We start from the raw sequence: 14,610 nt of genomic DNA, 5'->3' as shown, positions 1-14,610 counted from the left end.
GTCAGGGTAAGGAAGGCTGTTTTCTCTTGGTAGGGCAATGCCAACGGGATTTGATGGTAGCCTTGAAAAGCATCTAGGAAACTCATCCTAGGGTGTTTATACGTTGCATCAACTAATTGATCTATTCTTGGGACAGGAAATGGATCCTTCAGACAGACTTTATTAAGATCTGTAAAATCCATGCACACTCTACACTTCCCCTATTTTTTCCTTACCACCACAATATTAGCCAACCATTCTGGGTAGAAAACCTCTTTAATTGCCCTAGCCTGTTTAAGCTTACAGACCTCATCTTTTACAACTTCAGCATGTTCTTTAGACGAACGTCGAGGTAGTTGTTTCTTCAGGGTAACTTTGGGGTTAAAATTCAAGTGATGGCAAATAAACTCGGGATTAACCCCGGGTGCTTTGTATGCACTCCACACAAAAACATCCAAATTACCCTTCAAAAAGTCCACCAGCTGCTTTTTATCCTCTATTGGGAGCTGAATCCCGACTTGAAATTATTTATCTACATCCTTGCCATCCTCGCCAATGATGACCCTTTCGAACTCCTTACAAGATACTGGACTATCTGAGGAGGTAGGTTGCCCAAGCTATGGTTGCTATAACGTCGGCGCCACTTCCGAAGAGCCAATTTGAGCAACACGATGATCAACCACCACCCCCATGCATTGCCTAGCCACCAACTAGCATCCCACCAACTCGGCCACCCCCTTTATCAATAGGATAATTTTCCTTAACATGCAACGTTGATGAGACTACCCCCATGGCTTGTAGCCACGATTTGGCCAAGATGGTGGTATATGGCGAAAAAATCACACTTACCACCTTATCCCCAGTCTATACTGGTAATCAAATTATCCCCTTCGGAATGGTAGTGTTTCCATAAAATCCAATCAATGGAACATCATATTGATCCAAATCCTCAAGTTTGAATCCTAGGCCTTTAAACTAGTCGGGGTCATAATTTCTACTTCACTGCCTTGGTCAACCATTACTCTCTTGACATCGAACCCTGCTATTTGCAAGGTTACCTTCAAGGCGTCATCGTGTGGCTGAATCATTACCAACTTGTCTTCCTCAGTAAATCCTATGATAGGTTGCTCCGAAACTCTGGCCTTCTTACATGGTGCCTCCTCTTCAGATCCTGCCATTTGTGGTGATACTTACATTAGTCTGCTAACTAGGTGAGATTCTCTTCTCAGGGTTGCCAAAATGACATTTATTGTTCCTAGAGATGACTGAGGTGCCCCATTTTTTTGTGGTCCTGTCACAAGCCGATTTCCCTAACTAGCTGACTGCTGCAAAAATTTCTTCAACTTACTGGCTTTAATCAACTGATCAAGAAAAGCTTGCAAGGTTCTATATTCCTCGGTTATATGACCTCGGTCCTAATGGTAATGACAATACAGATTCTGATTTCTTTTATTTGGATCTCCACCCATCTTATTTGGCCATTTGAAATAGGGTTCGCGCTTAATTTTCTCTAACACATGATATATCGGCTCCTTAAACACCGAGTTCACCTTTTAAGGGCCGACAACGGTATGGGATGTTTGATTATAAAACTCCCTCCTTGGCTGTGAAGGCGCAAATTAGCCTATCAAGCTATCCCTTCGGTCAAGTACAAAAGCCTTAGCTTTACCCTTGCTAGAGCTCTGATTGTCCTCGACCCTTTTATGCTCCTCAATCCAGTCCATGAGTTAATGCATGCCCCGAGGCACTTTCATGGTAAGTGATTTCTACAGGTTGGAATGTGTAGGAAGACCCACTTTGAAGGTTCGTACGACGATGTCCTTAAAATCCCCATCAATTTCATTATAGATCGCCCAATATCTATCAGAATAATTTTTCGAAGTCTCCCCTTCTCTCATAGACATCGAGAGTAAAGAATATAAGGGTCTAGGGACTCGGCTACAAGTCATAAATCTCACCCCAAAGGCCCTAGTTAGCTCCTCATAGGAATGTACTGATCCTTCTTCAAGGTAGTCAAACCACCTTATAGCAACCGGTCCAAGGCTTGAAGGGAAGACCTTACACATTAAGGCCTTATTTTTTGAGTGAGTGGTCATCCTCTAGTTAAAATGGCTCACGTGCTCGATTGGATTGGTTTTACCATTATAGATGGTGAAAGTAGGCTGGTTAAAGCAACGAGGGAGCTCGGCTTGCTCAATATGTCGAGAAAACGGAGAACGAGAAATTTGAAGGAGAGCTTTTCCCATAGCGTCATGCCCCTAGCCTCTCTTTGGTGGTGTTCTAGGCTTCTTACAATAATGGTCTCATCCCGAAGAACAAGGAGATGACGATATGAACGATTCACTTGGTGGAGTCCTACTCCTAGGTCAGTAACTTCCATCACTTTCAGTACTCGAATATTGGTCTGGAGAAGGGGTTCTATCTTCCCTTATTCGAGTTCGATGACGAAGACGTCAATGTAACCGCTCCACTTTCTGCTCTAAGTTATGGACTTCTTCATCACATGAATTATTACTCGCCTTATGTTGCTCGGTTCGTTCAAAATGAAAGGAAGGTGCTCCCTGGCTGTGAGTTTGAGCCACATCTTTATCCCTCCTATGTTTGAGATTAACGAAATGATCTCTACACTAAGAAACAACAGACTCCAATGATCCACTACGCCTAGGACCAGCCATAGCTACGAGATTTGGAAGGGTACTTTAGAAGACTTTCCCACAGACGACGCCAATTGTGGCAAGAAGAAAAATAAAACTGGCTCGTTACCCACACAATTAATTTTTTAGAGATGGGATGCGAAGTCAATTTTAAATACCCATTCTATAACAAAAGATGACAATCAGGCCTAAGAACTACACGAAAAATAATTATATTTTCAACTGGAAGTAACTTGATAATTGACTAAGTGTTTATCCTCGGGTTCAGTCCAAGGAAGAAGGTACAATGGGGTGGTTCTTCTCTTTCTTCTCTTTTTCTCATACCAAAAAATCCCTCTCCCTTGATCCGGGTGCATCTTTGCTTTATATAACTTAGCAAGAATGCATCTGGATCTTACATTTGAAGGGTTATGATTAAACTCTCCTGACGATTGTCCTATCAAGACCTTGCTTGAAGGTTTTTACACCAGAATATAAGCTGTGAAGGACACTGTTCATGATCATTTCTTCATTAATGCGGCAAGCTAAGTGGTTGTAATGCATTTAATGTGGAGGGGATGGCTGCCTTGTCCTTCCTTTTTCTTCTCTTCCTTGTTTTATACTAAGTTACCTTTGTCTCCCTTGGGATTGCACCATGCTTCCTGCATGCTTGAGTCTCGACCATCCAACGTTAATAAGGAGTCCTTGGTATTTTTATCAACGGCAACATCCCGAACTCCTTTATTAGAAAAATAGATCTTCTCTGAAGACTCCTGGCGAAATTCCCCTCCTCAGAAATAACCTTGCCTACTTTATTACTGCTTTGGATCCTCATACCCCCACAATAATGATTATTAAAATAAGAATAAACATATTAAACAAAAATGAAACCACACCCTCTAAGTTTCACCAAAATTCATTTCATGCCTCTAAATTCATCTCAAAAATTTAGTTCACATTTCAACAAAAAAGAGTAGCAGTAGCCAATATGGATAAGAAAAAAAGAAAAAAAGAAAAAAAAAGTTGTGAATTTTTTTTTTTAAATCAATAAAAAAAAAAAAAAAAAAAAAAAGAAGCTATATAAACTATTTCAAAAGAATTAGCGATAAATATGGTGGAGACTAACTTAAAACCTTTATTTGGACTTAAAAAGATGGATTCTTCAACTCAAGATACTTGGTTAATTGAGAGCATGCTAATAGTATTCGATGAAAGATAAGAAAAGGATCATCAGAAAAATAGTTGATAGAATTGTCATCAATTACTCCTTTTTCACAGAGATACAATACTTATGCCACGCCATTGAGATGTTGAGAGTCATAGGGAAAGTAGTAACCCTAAAGAAATGGATGACACTATTGCTGTCACTATGGGTGTAGCATTTGTGAAAGTTTTTGTTGATAGAGTGCATCCAAAAATCCATTTCACATTTTGGTAGAATTTGTTAATACAATTTTTTTTTAATGTTTTTATTGTTTGTGTTCTAATTCTTTTTGTTTAAAAATAATTTATTTAGTTAGTAGGATTTTTTAATTTATAAATTTAAAGAAATGAACACTTAATGACAAATTCCTAACGAAGGCCAGCAAAAGGTCTTAATTGAACAATTTTGAAACTTAAAGGATTCAATTGAATAAAAGTAAAATTAGAAGTTTGAAATGAATTTGGTGAAATTTAGAGGGTAAGTTTTGCATTTTTGCATAATTATTATGAGAATAAAAACTAATAATTATTATGTATAAACATAACAAACATAAACGGTTTGAACCAAGTTTCTTTTGAAATATAATCATAATGATTACTAAAAGATAATAAAAATTATTTATATTTTAATATTTGTAGGATATGACATATTGTGATTTAAGATCCTATTGTGATTCAAGACTATAGTGTTGATGCGTTTTGTCCCAGATTAGGGAGCAAATAATTCTTTTATGAGAAATGATATGTCCACAATATTTTCACAACATTTTAACAACAATCATAAGTGGCAGGTTGTTACTGATTGTTATTGTTGGGTAAAAAAGTAATCTTAGTGTTAGGTTCAAATTTGAACCAGTAACAACTAACCACCTGTGATTTGTTGTAAAAATGTTATGAATGTAGCATCTTTTTTTTTTAATTAGTACTAGTGTGTAACTCGTGCCTATGCACGGACATGATGAGTCATAGTGATGCTATTGATATTAGCTTGGGTCATAAAACATATAGGATATTAGTTCGATCAGGACATTTGGAGGTACTAAAATAGTTTTTTCTTACAATTTTCATAATATTGGTTACGCCAAATTTCTCATTACATTACTATTATGCATATAATTTTGAAAATCACTATTGAATACTATATATGCAATATTAATTCACAATCAATGTTCATGAAATTCTACTAACTATAACAGAAAATAAAAGAATAAAAATAAGGGATTGAATGAGCATGAGTATTTTGGGGAGTTCTAGTGGAAATTTTATTAAATGTAATTTCATTCCTTTTGATTCCTTCCAATTTTGGGAAATAAAAATTTGAGGTTTTAAGGAAAAATTAAGAAAATGAGTGTTTCTTACTATCCATGTTATTTTCTCTCACTTATACTTCCCAAATAATTAAGACTCAAATAAGGGTATGAAAAGAATATTATAAATTTATTTTTTTCTATTCTTTTTCTTCTCTCTTCTCAAATGGAGTGTTATAAACAATTCCTACACAATTTGGATGACGACAGGAACTTGAAGGTTATATAAAGGAAAAACAAAGAAGAATGACACACACGAAGATCAAATCATTCAATATTTCTACTTGTTATCCTTGGGATTAGTCTTAGCCTTAGCCTTAAAAATAGTGTAGCAATTACTACGATATCTATAATTGATAGATCGAGCAAATATTCTCATTGAAGATTGTATTGTATTCATTCTCAAAAAAAAAAAAAAAGATTGTATTGTATTGTATTAATTACTTTAAGTGCAAGTAGGCTTTTACTCTTGCCGATAATTTTCCTTCATTTATTTTCTTATTATCCAAGCAGGTTTAATTTGTGTTTCTTTTTCTTTCTTTTTTTTTTTTAATTTTATTTGAAATTTTTATTAAGTTTCCATAAAAAAGAATCTTTTATAATACATGACCAAATTTCATTGGTTATAGTTTAATGAAATTTTGGCAGAAGGAACAAAAAGGTCCAATAAAACAAAATTGTGTTGTATAGGAGTTTCTTTGCAACTAACCCAAATATCAGGGATTTTCACATTTTGGCATTATTGTATTTCAAATTTCTGTTAATTGAGATAACTATGAATACATAGAAGTTTTTCTTTTTTTTCCCCTTAAAAGAGACTGATTTTCGAACTCAAATTTACCGCATATTAGTTTAGGGGAAAGTTCTTGCCATCACACCAACTCTAACAAGGCTTATTATTTATTACACAAAATGCCTTGATTTCGTGTTTTATTTATCCCTGGACCCTGATGTAGCTAAAGGAAGCAAAGTGGTTCAAGGATTTTGAAATGATCTAAACCACTGAAATTATACTTTTGGATCTTTTTGGGGGAAGATTCATGTTATTGTCAAGTCGTCATCTGATTGAGGAAAGGTTGGCGATGAGCCTCCTCCACACACCATGTCATCAATCGAGCACCTTTCATTGGCAAAGGCAAGGACCCCATAATACCAACTGGTGCGCTGATTGAGCCTTGGATTGGAACAATGTGGACTGGCGGGCCCCACCCGTAGTCTACTTGGTTGAATCCCAGTCTGCCCCACTCTGATATGAATAGTGTGGTGTAAGCAAGTGGTGGTGCCATTGGGTCTTCACCATCTTTGATAGACTCACCCTTCATGTACTTGTCAAACTCAGTTGGGAGCTTAGCCCTTGCTTCTTGGATCAGCTTCACAACATCAGAAATTGATGCCTGTGTGAGTGACTCACTTGAAGCTGTGATTGTCACTGGGAAGAAGCAGTTGCCATAGAAACCTTTTGGCAAGGGAGGGTTCAAGAGCTGGCGGCAATTTGCAAAGAACACAAGCTTCAGTTCAGTATCTTGCTTAAAGTTTATAGCTTGTGTTCGACGGCTCCAAAATTTGGCAGCTACAACTTCGAAAGAAGAGCAAGTGTGTCCAGTTGATTGACGAAATTCTTGCTTGAGCTGGTTGATGTGATCTAGCGTTATGTCTACATTTGCATGGTTGAGTGTATAGTTGGGCATTGGTGGTGGTAGGTTTGGTAATGGAGTGACCTTTGCTTGTTCAGGTGGTGGTGGAAAAAAATCCCTTTGCCACACTGGTGCAGTGCTTAGATGCTCAGCACCTCTAGCCACCTCGCCAATCGCATTTAGAAATTGTGCAGCCCCTAGGCCATCACATATGCTATGGCAGAATTTGAGGCCTATCACGAAACCACCACATGCAAATTGTGTTACCTGAAAATGCATTTTTGCTTAAAATTGTCAACATATCGGACTGTGGAATTATTCTAGAGCTTGACTTGTATTCAGTGTTCTTGAACACGACATATGTCTTAAAATAATCACGTATCAATTTGTATCATATACAAAATATAAAAACACTGAATAGAAGTTTTATCCATTGGACTAAAAACAAAAAAATTTATTTAGTCCACTTAGCTTTATCCTTTTTTTTTTTTGAATTTTGAATTTTGAATTAGTTGACTTAGCCCACATCCCTTGTATCAAATAAGCATATTAGTGTCGTTAATTAGCGCCTTTCTAGCTACTTTTCTTGTGGTTCTAGCTAGCAGTTTGTTTCATGTTTAGCTAATCAACATTGAGTTTAGCAAATACTAGGACTAGAGTTTCTTTCGAACTTAATTTTGAAGATAATTCGAATAAAATGAATTGGTTATAACTTATGGGAATATTTACCTGAAATTGCACAAGTGGGTCTATGCCTTCATTCTCTGGGATATGATCAGGTAGAAGCTCATCATATGGGATGGATACAATATCATCGTCCAAGTAATTGACTCCATAAAGGGTACAATCAGCAAACGCCTCAACAAACCACACTCCTTCTCCAGAGCATTCAATTTGGAGCTGACCTTGGTTTGACTCTTTCAACTTTCCAGCAAGAGGGTAGTAAGGAACCAAAGCCTTGGACAAAGCTTCTCTTATAACTCGTGCTGCCTCAGGGCCATGCCTAAACACGTGTAACGTTCGAGTATTGCATCTTAGAACTGGTAGTCTATCAATGATTGATAGATCAAGTAGTGTGCCTTCTGGTGTCTTTTCAGATGGCCTAACTAGGCTTCTGCTTGATCTGATTACAGAGAAAGTCATTATGGGAAGATTGGCTGGCTGAATAAGAGTGGGCTAGCAAGTATAAGAATACCATTTTGCTACGTGATCGAGTGGAAATATATATGGAGTATATTTTAAGCATATGACCTCCTTGCCTTGAAGTCTAATCATGGTGTAAGGAGGTCATATGTTTAAAATATACTCCAAGGCAAAGAGGTCATATGTTTAAAATATACTCCATATATATTGCCGCAAAAAGAATAAAGCATTCACATTGAGAATGGCATATGTCATATGTAAGGAAAATTTAGTATAAAAGTCCAAAACCCCCACACCATCCGGACTTGTAAAAGCCAACTATTATAAAAAAAATTGCAATTGTCCTACAGTGCGATTCTAAATGTAGAATTGCACTATATCTCAATTGTAAAAGAAAATATTAATATTTTATTCTAAATATCATGTTTTCTCTCTCATTCACATGTCTCTCATCTCTCTCTCTCCATTGTTGAAGCTTCACCAAGCCTCTCTCTTCTCTCTCATTCACACAGTCTCATCTCTCTCTCTCTCGCCATCGCTGAAGCCTCTCACCAAGCCTCTCTCTCTCTTTGAATGTCTCTACCAATTCACCCTCACCCATCTCCAAATCCCTTTGCCGATTTACTCATCTCATAAACCCAACACTGAACCCACAGATCAGACCGCAACCCACAGCACAACCAACCCAGCACCACAGATTAGACAACAACCCACGACACAAGCACAACCAACCACTGAACCACCATTGTAGCCAGACATCGAACCACCATTGCTACCCAGCAACCCAAGCAAAAAAAACCCAGCACCATAACCACGACCCATGGCCCATGGCCCATGGCCACACCAACGGTGACACCCACTGCCAAACCGACAGTGATACCCGCAACCCACGGCCAAACCGACGGTAACGCCATCGAGCACGACCAAACCCACAAATCTAACCCCTATAACCAACAAAAACTCACTATAGCACAACCAACAAAAACCCATATCACAATTGGAGCACAGACCCACGAACCCATATCATGAATTCACGATCCACGACCCACGATCTCACAGACGCACGAACTGGAGCACAATCAAACCCAGATAACAAAGAAGAGAGAGAGAGAGAGAGAGAGAGAGAGAGAGAGAGGAAGGAATAAAAAAATGAGAGAGGACGAATAAAAAATGTTTTTTATGTTTGCCTTACTACTCCAAGACGATTAAAAATAATATTTTAATAAAATGGTAAAATAATAGAGTTTTGGGATGCTGGGGATATTATAAAATAGTATGATATAATTGATAAAGTAACTTTTTGGGATGATAAAATAGGATAGGATAAGAATTCGGGATGTGAATGCTCTAAGGTAAAAAACTATGGCTTGGTTTTCTTCCACGGAGTATTTTATATTTGTTGAAATATGAAATTTTCAACATAAAAAATTGGTTACTTAAAAATTGCCAAGCAAAATTTATCAAAATAATAATAATAAAAGTTTTGGACAAATTTGTCGGGGTAAAAAATATATGTCCTCTTAACAAAAATGACAAGATGTTAAAGGGTGGGACGTGTGGTTAAATAAAATGTCTCTGGCCACACGTACCACCACAATCAAAGATGGAAGGTTTGCCTTATTTCAAATAAATAAATAAATAAAATAAAATAAATAAAAATAATAATAAAAAGATGGAAGGAAAGTAACGTGGGAATAGAAATGGTTGGTTGCACTTGCAACACATTACCTAAAAATAAGGGAATTGGCATCACGTGAGTCCAAAAAAAAAAAAAACCAAAAGAAAAAAAAAAATATTAAAGCAAAATACCTATAAAACCTCACACTCACATGCAAAAGAAGTGAGGTCAAGCTTTGTCAAATTGATGGTTTAATGTCATTACCCTTAATTAAAAAAAAATAAAGTAGAAGATTAGGTGGGACGTGTGGCTGAGTAACTCTCTGCCACACGCACCACTCAAGTATTTTCAAAAGCAAGAATACTTGAAATTTAGCCACAATCCTTGTTTAGGAGTGTTCGGTGATGTTATTCTAAAAATATTATTTGTATTTTTTAAAAATATGTGTGAGTAAAAAAGTGTGAAAATATATGTAACTAGCATTATATCCGTGCGATACATGGTTTAATCAAAATTTATATGTAAATAATTTTTTTATTAATTTACTTAAAATAAATGAATATTTTACTTTTAAGTTACATATTGAATGCATGTTGTGTGAAATTAAGGTATTATAATATGCATATATATATATATATATATATAATTGAATGGAAGATGGTAGAGGTACAATAATACATTTAACTTTAAGGCTCAATTAATCACATATATTTAAATGGAAAACTCTTGAATTTAATAATTAAAAACTATCCGAAACAATAATTGAAATAATGTTTAAGTGGAACCTCAATTCAATAATTAAGAACAATCTAAATTATTAAACATTTAAAAATTCAAAGTGTAGAGAGACTCACATGAGAATTTAATTTTTGTCCTTAAAAGCATGGAACAAGGCACCAAAACTCGAGTGAGTTTCACCCTACCAAGTTTAAGTTTAAGTTTAAGTCTTGTGCGTTGCATGCTACATGTGTGTGTATATGCATGAAAAATTATCTAAATTTAATATTTATTGTAGAAAAGAGGTGGCGTAGTCTTACCCCTGTCTAGTTAATTCTTATTATAATTCATTTGTGTAGCGTGCGAATAAGCATGAAAAATGATCTGAATTTAACATATATTATAGAAAAGAGATAGTGTAGTCTTACCTCTATCTAGCTAATTCTTATTATAATTCTTTCGTGTAGCGTGTGAATATGCATGAAAAATGATTTGAAGTTAACATATATTGTAGAAAAGAGGTGGTGTAGTCTTATCCATGTCTAGAAAATTTATTTTTTTTATTAATTTACTTAAAATAAATAATAAAATAAATGAATATTTTACTTTTAAGTTACATAATGAATGCATGTTGTGTGAAACTAAGGTATCATAATATGCACACACACACACACACATATATATATATATATAATTGAATGGAAGATGGTAGAGGTACCTAATATATATATAGATATATATATATATATATATAAAATGATTTTCAATAATACATTGAACTTTAAGGCTCAATTAATCACATATATTTAAATGGAAAACCCTTGAATTTAATAATTAAAAAATATTCAAAACAATAATTGAAATAATGTTTAAGTGAAACCTCAATTCAATAATTAAGAACAATCTAAATTATTAAACATTTAAAAATTTGAAGTAGAGAGAGACTCACATGAGAATTTAATTTTTGTCCTTGAAAGCATAGAAGAAGGCACTGAAACTCGAGTAAGTTTCACCCTACCAAGTTTAAGTTTAAACTTAAAGCTTAAGTCTTGTGCGTTGCATGCTACATGTGTGTATATGCATGAAAAATGATCTAAATTTAATATTTATTGTAGAAAAGAGGTGGCTTAGTCTTACCCCTGTCTAGTTAATTCTTATTATAATTCCTTTGTGTAGCGTGCGAATATACATGAAAAATTATCTGAATTTAACATATATTATAGAAAAGAGATAGTGTAGTCTTACCTCTATCTAGCTAATTCTTATTATAATTTCTTCGTGCAGCGTGTGAATATGCATGAAAAATTATCTAAATTTAACATATATTGTAGAAAAGATGTGGTGTAGTCTTATCCTTGTCTAGAAAAATTATTATTTTTATTAATTTACTTAAAATAAATAATAAAAATAAATGAATATTTTACTTTTAAGTTACATAATGAATGCATGTTGTGTGAAACCAAGGTATCATAATATGCATATATATATATATATATATATATAATTGAATGGAAGATGGTAAATGTACCTAATATATATATATACATATACATATATATATATATATAATGATTTTCAATAATACATTGAACTTTAAGGCTCAATTAATCACATATATTTAAATGGAAAACCTTTGAATTTAATAATTACAAACTATTCAAAACAATAATTGAAATAATGTTTAAGTGAAACCTCAATTTAATAATTAAGAACAATCTAAATTATTAAACATTTAAAAATTTGAAGTAGAGAGAGACTCACATGAGAATTTAATTTTTGTCCTTAAAAGCATGGAAGAAAGCACTGAAACTCGAGTGAGTTTCACCCTACCAAGTTTAAGTTTAAACTTAAAGTTTAAGTCTTGTGCGCTGCATGCTACATGTGTGTATATGCATGAAAAATGATCTAAATTTAATATTTATTGTAGAAAATAGGTGGTATAGTCTTACCTCTGTCTAGTTAATTTTTATTATAATTCCTTTGTGTAGCATGTGAATATGCATGAAAAATGATCTGAATTTAACATATATTGTAGAAAAGAGGTGATGTAATCTTGCTTCTATCTAACTAATTCTTATTATAATTCCTTCGGGTAGCTTGTGAATATGCATGAAAAATGATTTGAATTTAACATATATTGTAGAAAAGAGATGGTGTAGTCTTATCCCTGTCTAGAAAAATTATTATTTTTATTAATTTACTTAAAATAAATAATAAAAATAAATGAATATTTTACTTTTAAGTTATATAATGAATGCATGTTGTGTGAAACTAAGGTATCATAATATGCATATATATATATATATATAATTGAATGGAAGATGGTAGAGATACCTAATATATATATATATATATATGTATAATGATTTTCAATAATACATTGAATTTTAAGGCTCAATTAATCATATATATTTAAATGGAAAACCCTTGAATTTAATAATTAAAAACTATTCGAAACAATAATTGAAATAATGTTTAAGTGAAACTTCAATTCAATAATTAAGAACAATCTAAATTATTAGACATTTAAAAATTTGAAGTAGAGAGAGACTCACATGAGAATTTATTTTTTGTCCTTGAAAGCATGGAAGAAGGCATTGAAACTCAAGTGAGTTTCACCATAGTTTAAACTTAAAGTTTAAGTCTTGTGCGTTGCATGCTACATGTGTGTGTATATCCATGAAAAATTATCTAAATTTAATATTTATTGTAGAAAAGAAGTGGTGTAGTCTTACCTTTATCTAGTTAATTCTTATTATAATTCTTTTGTGTAGCGTGTGAATATGCATGAAAAATGATCTGAATTTAACATATATTATAGAAAAGAGGTGGTGTAGTCTTATCCCTGTCTAGCTAATTCTTGTTATAGTCCATTTGTTTTGCAAGGAGGTAGAAAACCCGTCTTTTATATATATATATATATATATATATATATATATATATATAAGTTAGCGTTAATATATAATAGCTAAGATTTTAATCTTTGGAAATGGTATATCATAGACTCATACGGATTAGTATTTCAATTGTGGGTTTTGGTAGTTAGAAGTTAGCGCATGGTAGTTAATAATTAGAAAATTACTTTGCAATTTTTTTAAACCAACCTATTAAAAAAGTTTTAGAAGAGTTTAAATCACGTTAATAAATTATCTCTCTATTCATTTTTTTTTTAAATCATGTTAAAAAAAAGTTACTAATAAAATTATTATTAGTAAACATTTCTTAGCCTTATCTATTTAGCTCTTTTGCCAAATTTATATAAACTCTTTTATTTTATTTTATTTCTTCTTTTTTTTCGGAAGAATATAACACAACCAAAAACCTATAAACGATAATTTACATTCAATATAAAGAATATAATCAAAATTATTCATAATTTAAAATTATGAAATTAACACAAATTATAAATTAAGATATAAATTTAGAAAAACAATAAAGGATAAACCTGTTTGTTTTCTCTATCACTTTGAGAGCGTTTATTTTTTTATTTTTTTTACATGTAGTAATATAATTTAAATAAAAAAAAAAAGGATTAGATGAAGAATTTGAAATGTAATCAAATTAAAATTTCTTATCAACTTATAAATTATAATAATAAAAGGATTAAAAGAAGAGTTTGGATTGTAAAAAAATTAAGATTTTTATCAATTTAGAAATTATAGGAGAAGAAGATAAGTACAAAAAAATATATATTAATTTTTTTAAAATTCTAAAAAAATTTCTGCAATTTAGTGCAGTCACTTGGCGCAACTACAGCTTCTATGCCCAACTTTTATTATATAGTACTAGTATTATGCCCGTGCGATGCACGGCTTAATTAAAATTCAAATGTAAATAATTTTTTTTTTATTAATTTCCTTAAAATTAAATAATAAAATAAACAATAAAAAATAAATGAATATTTTACTTTTAAGTTATATAATGAATGCATATTGTGTGAGACTAAAGTGTTTTAAAAGAGTGCGCACACACACGCGCGCGCGCGCACACACACACACACACACACACACACATATATATATATATATATGTCTAAAATAATTTAATGGAAGATGGTAGATAACTACGTAACTAATATAAAATGAGATACATAAAAGAAATATAAAAGGATTTTTCATAATATATTGAGATTTAAGGCTCAAGTAATATTTAAATGGAAAAACCTTGAATTTAACAATTAAAAGCTATTAAAAAAATGATTGAAAGCATATTTAAGTGGAAAACTCAATTCAGTAATTAAGAATAATCTAAATAACTAAACATTTAAAAATATAAAGTAGAGAGACATACACAAAAATATAATTTTTGTTCTTGAAAGCATGGGAGAAGACACTGAAACTTGAGTGATTTTCACCCAACCAAAAAAATAAATATAA

General features: G+C 32.8%; 1 protein-coding gene across 1 annotated transcript; it reads right to left on the bottom strand.

The window, feature by feature from the left end:
* Window positions 1–5,815: 5,815 nt before the first annotated feature.
* On the bottom strand, window positions 5,816–8,075 carry LOC126689079 (acyl transferase 4-like). Its single transcript, XM_050384110.1, has 2 exons — window positions 7,486–8,075; window positions 5,816–7,023 (listed from the first exon to the last, which is right to left on the bottom strand). The coding sequence occupies exons 1-2, from the start codon at window positions 7,897–7,899 to the stop codon at window positions 6,172–6,174; spliced, it is 1,266 nt and encodes a 421-aa protein (XP_050240067.1). The 5' UTR covers window positions 7,900–8,075; the 3' UTR covers window positions 5,816–6,171.
* Window positions 8,076–14,610: the final 6,535 nt, after the last annotated feature.

This window comes from Quercus robur, chromosome 6, assembly GCF_932294415.1.
Source record: "Quercus robur chromosome 6, dhQueRobu3.1, whole genome shotgun sequence".
Classification (NCBI taxonomy): domain Eukaryota; kingdom Viridiplantae; phylum Streptophyta; class Magnoliopsida; order Fagales; family Fagaceae; genus Quercus; species Quercus robur.
Note: the sequence above shows the minus strand (reverse complement) of the source record. Positions and strands in the feature narration are given on the sequence as shown.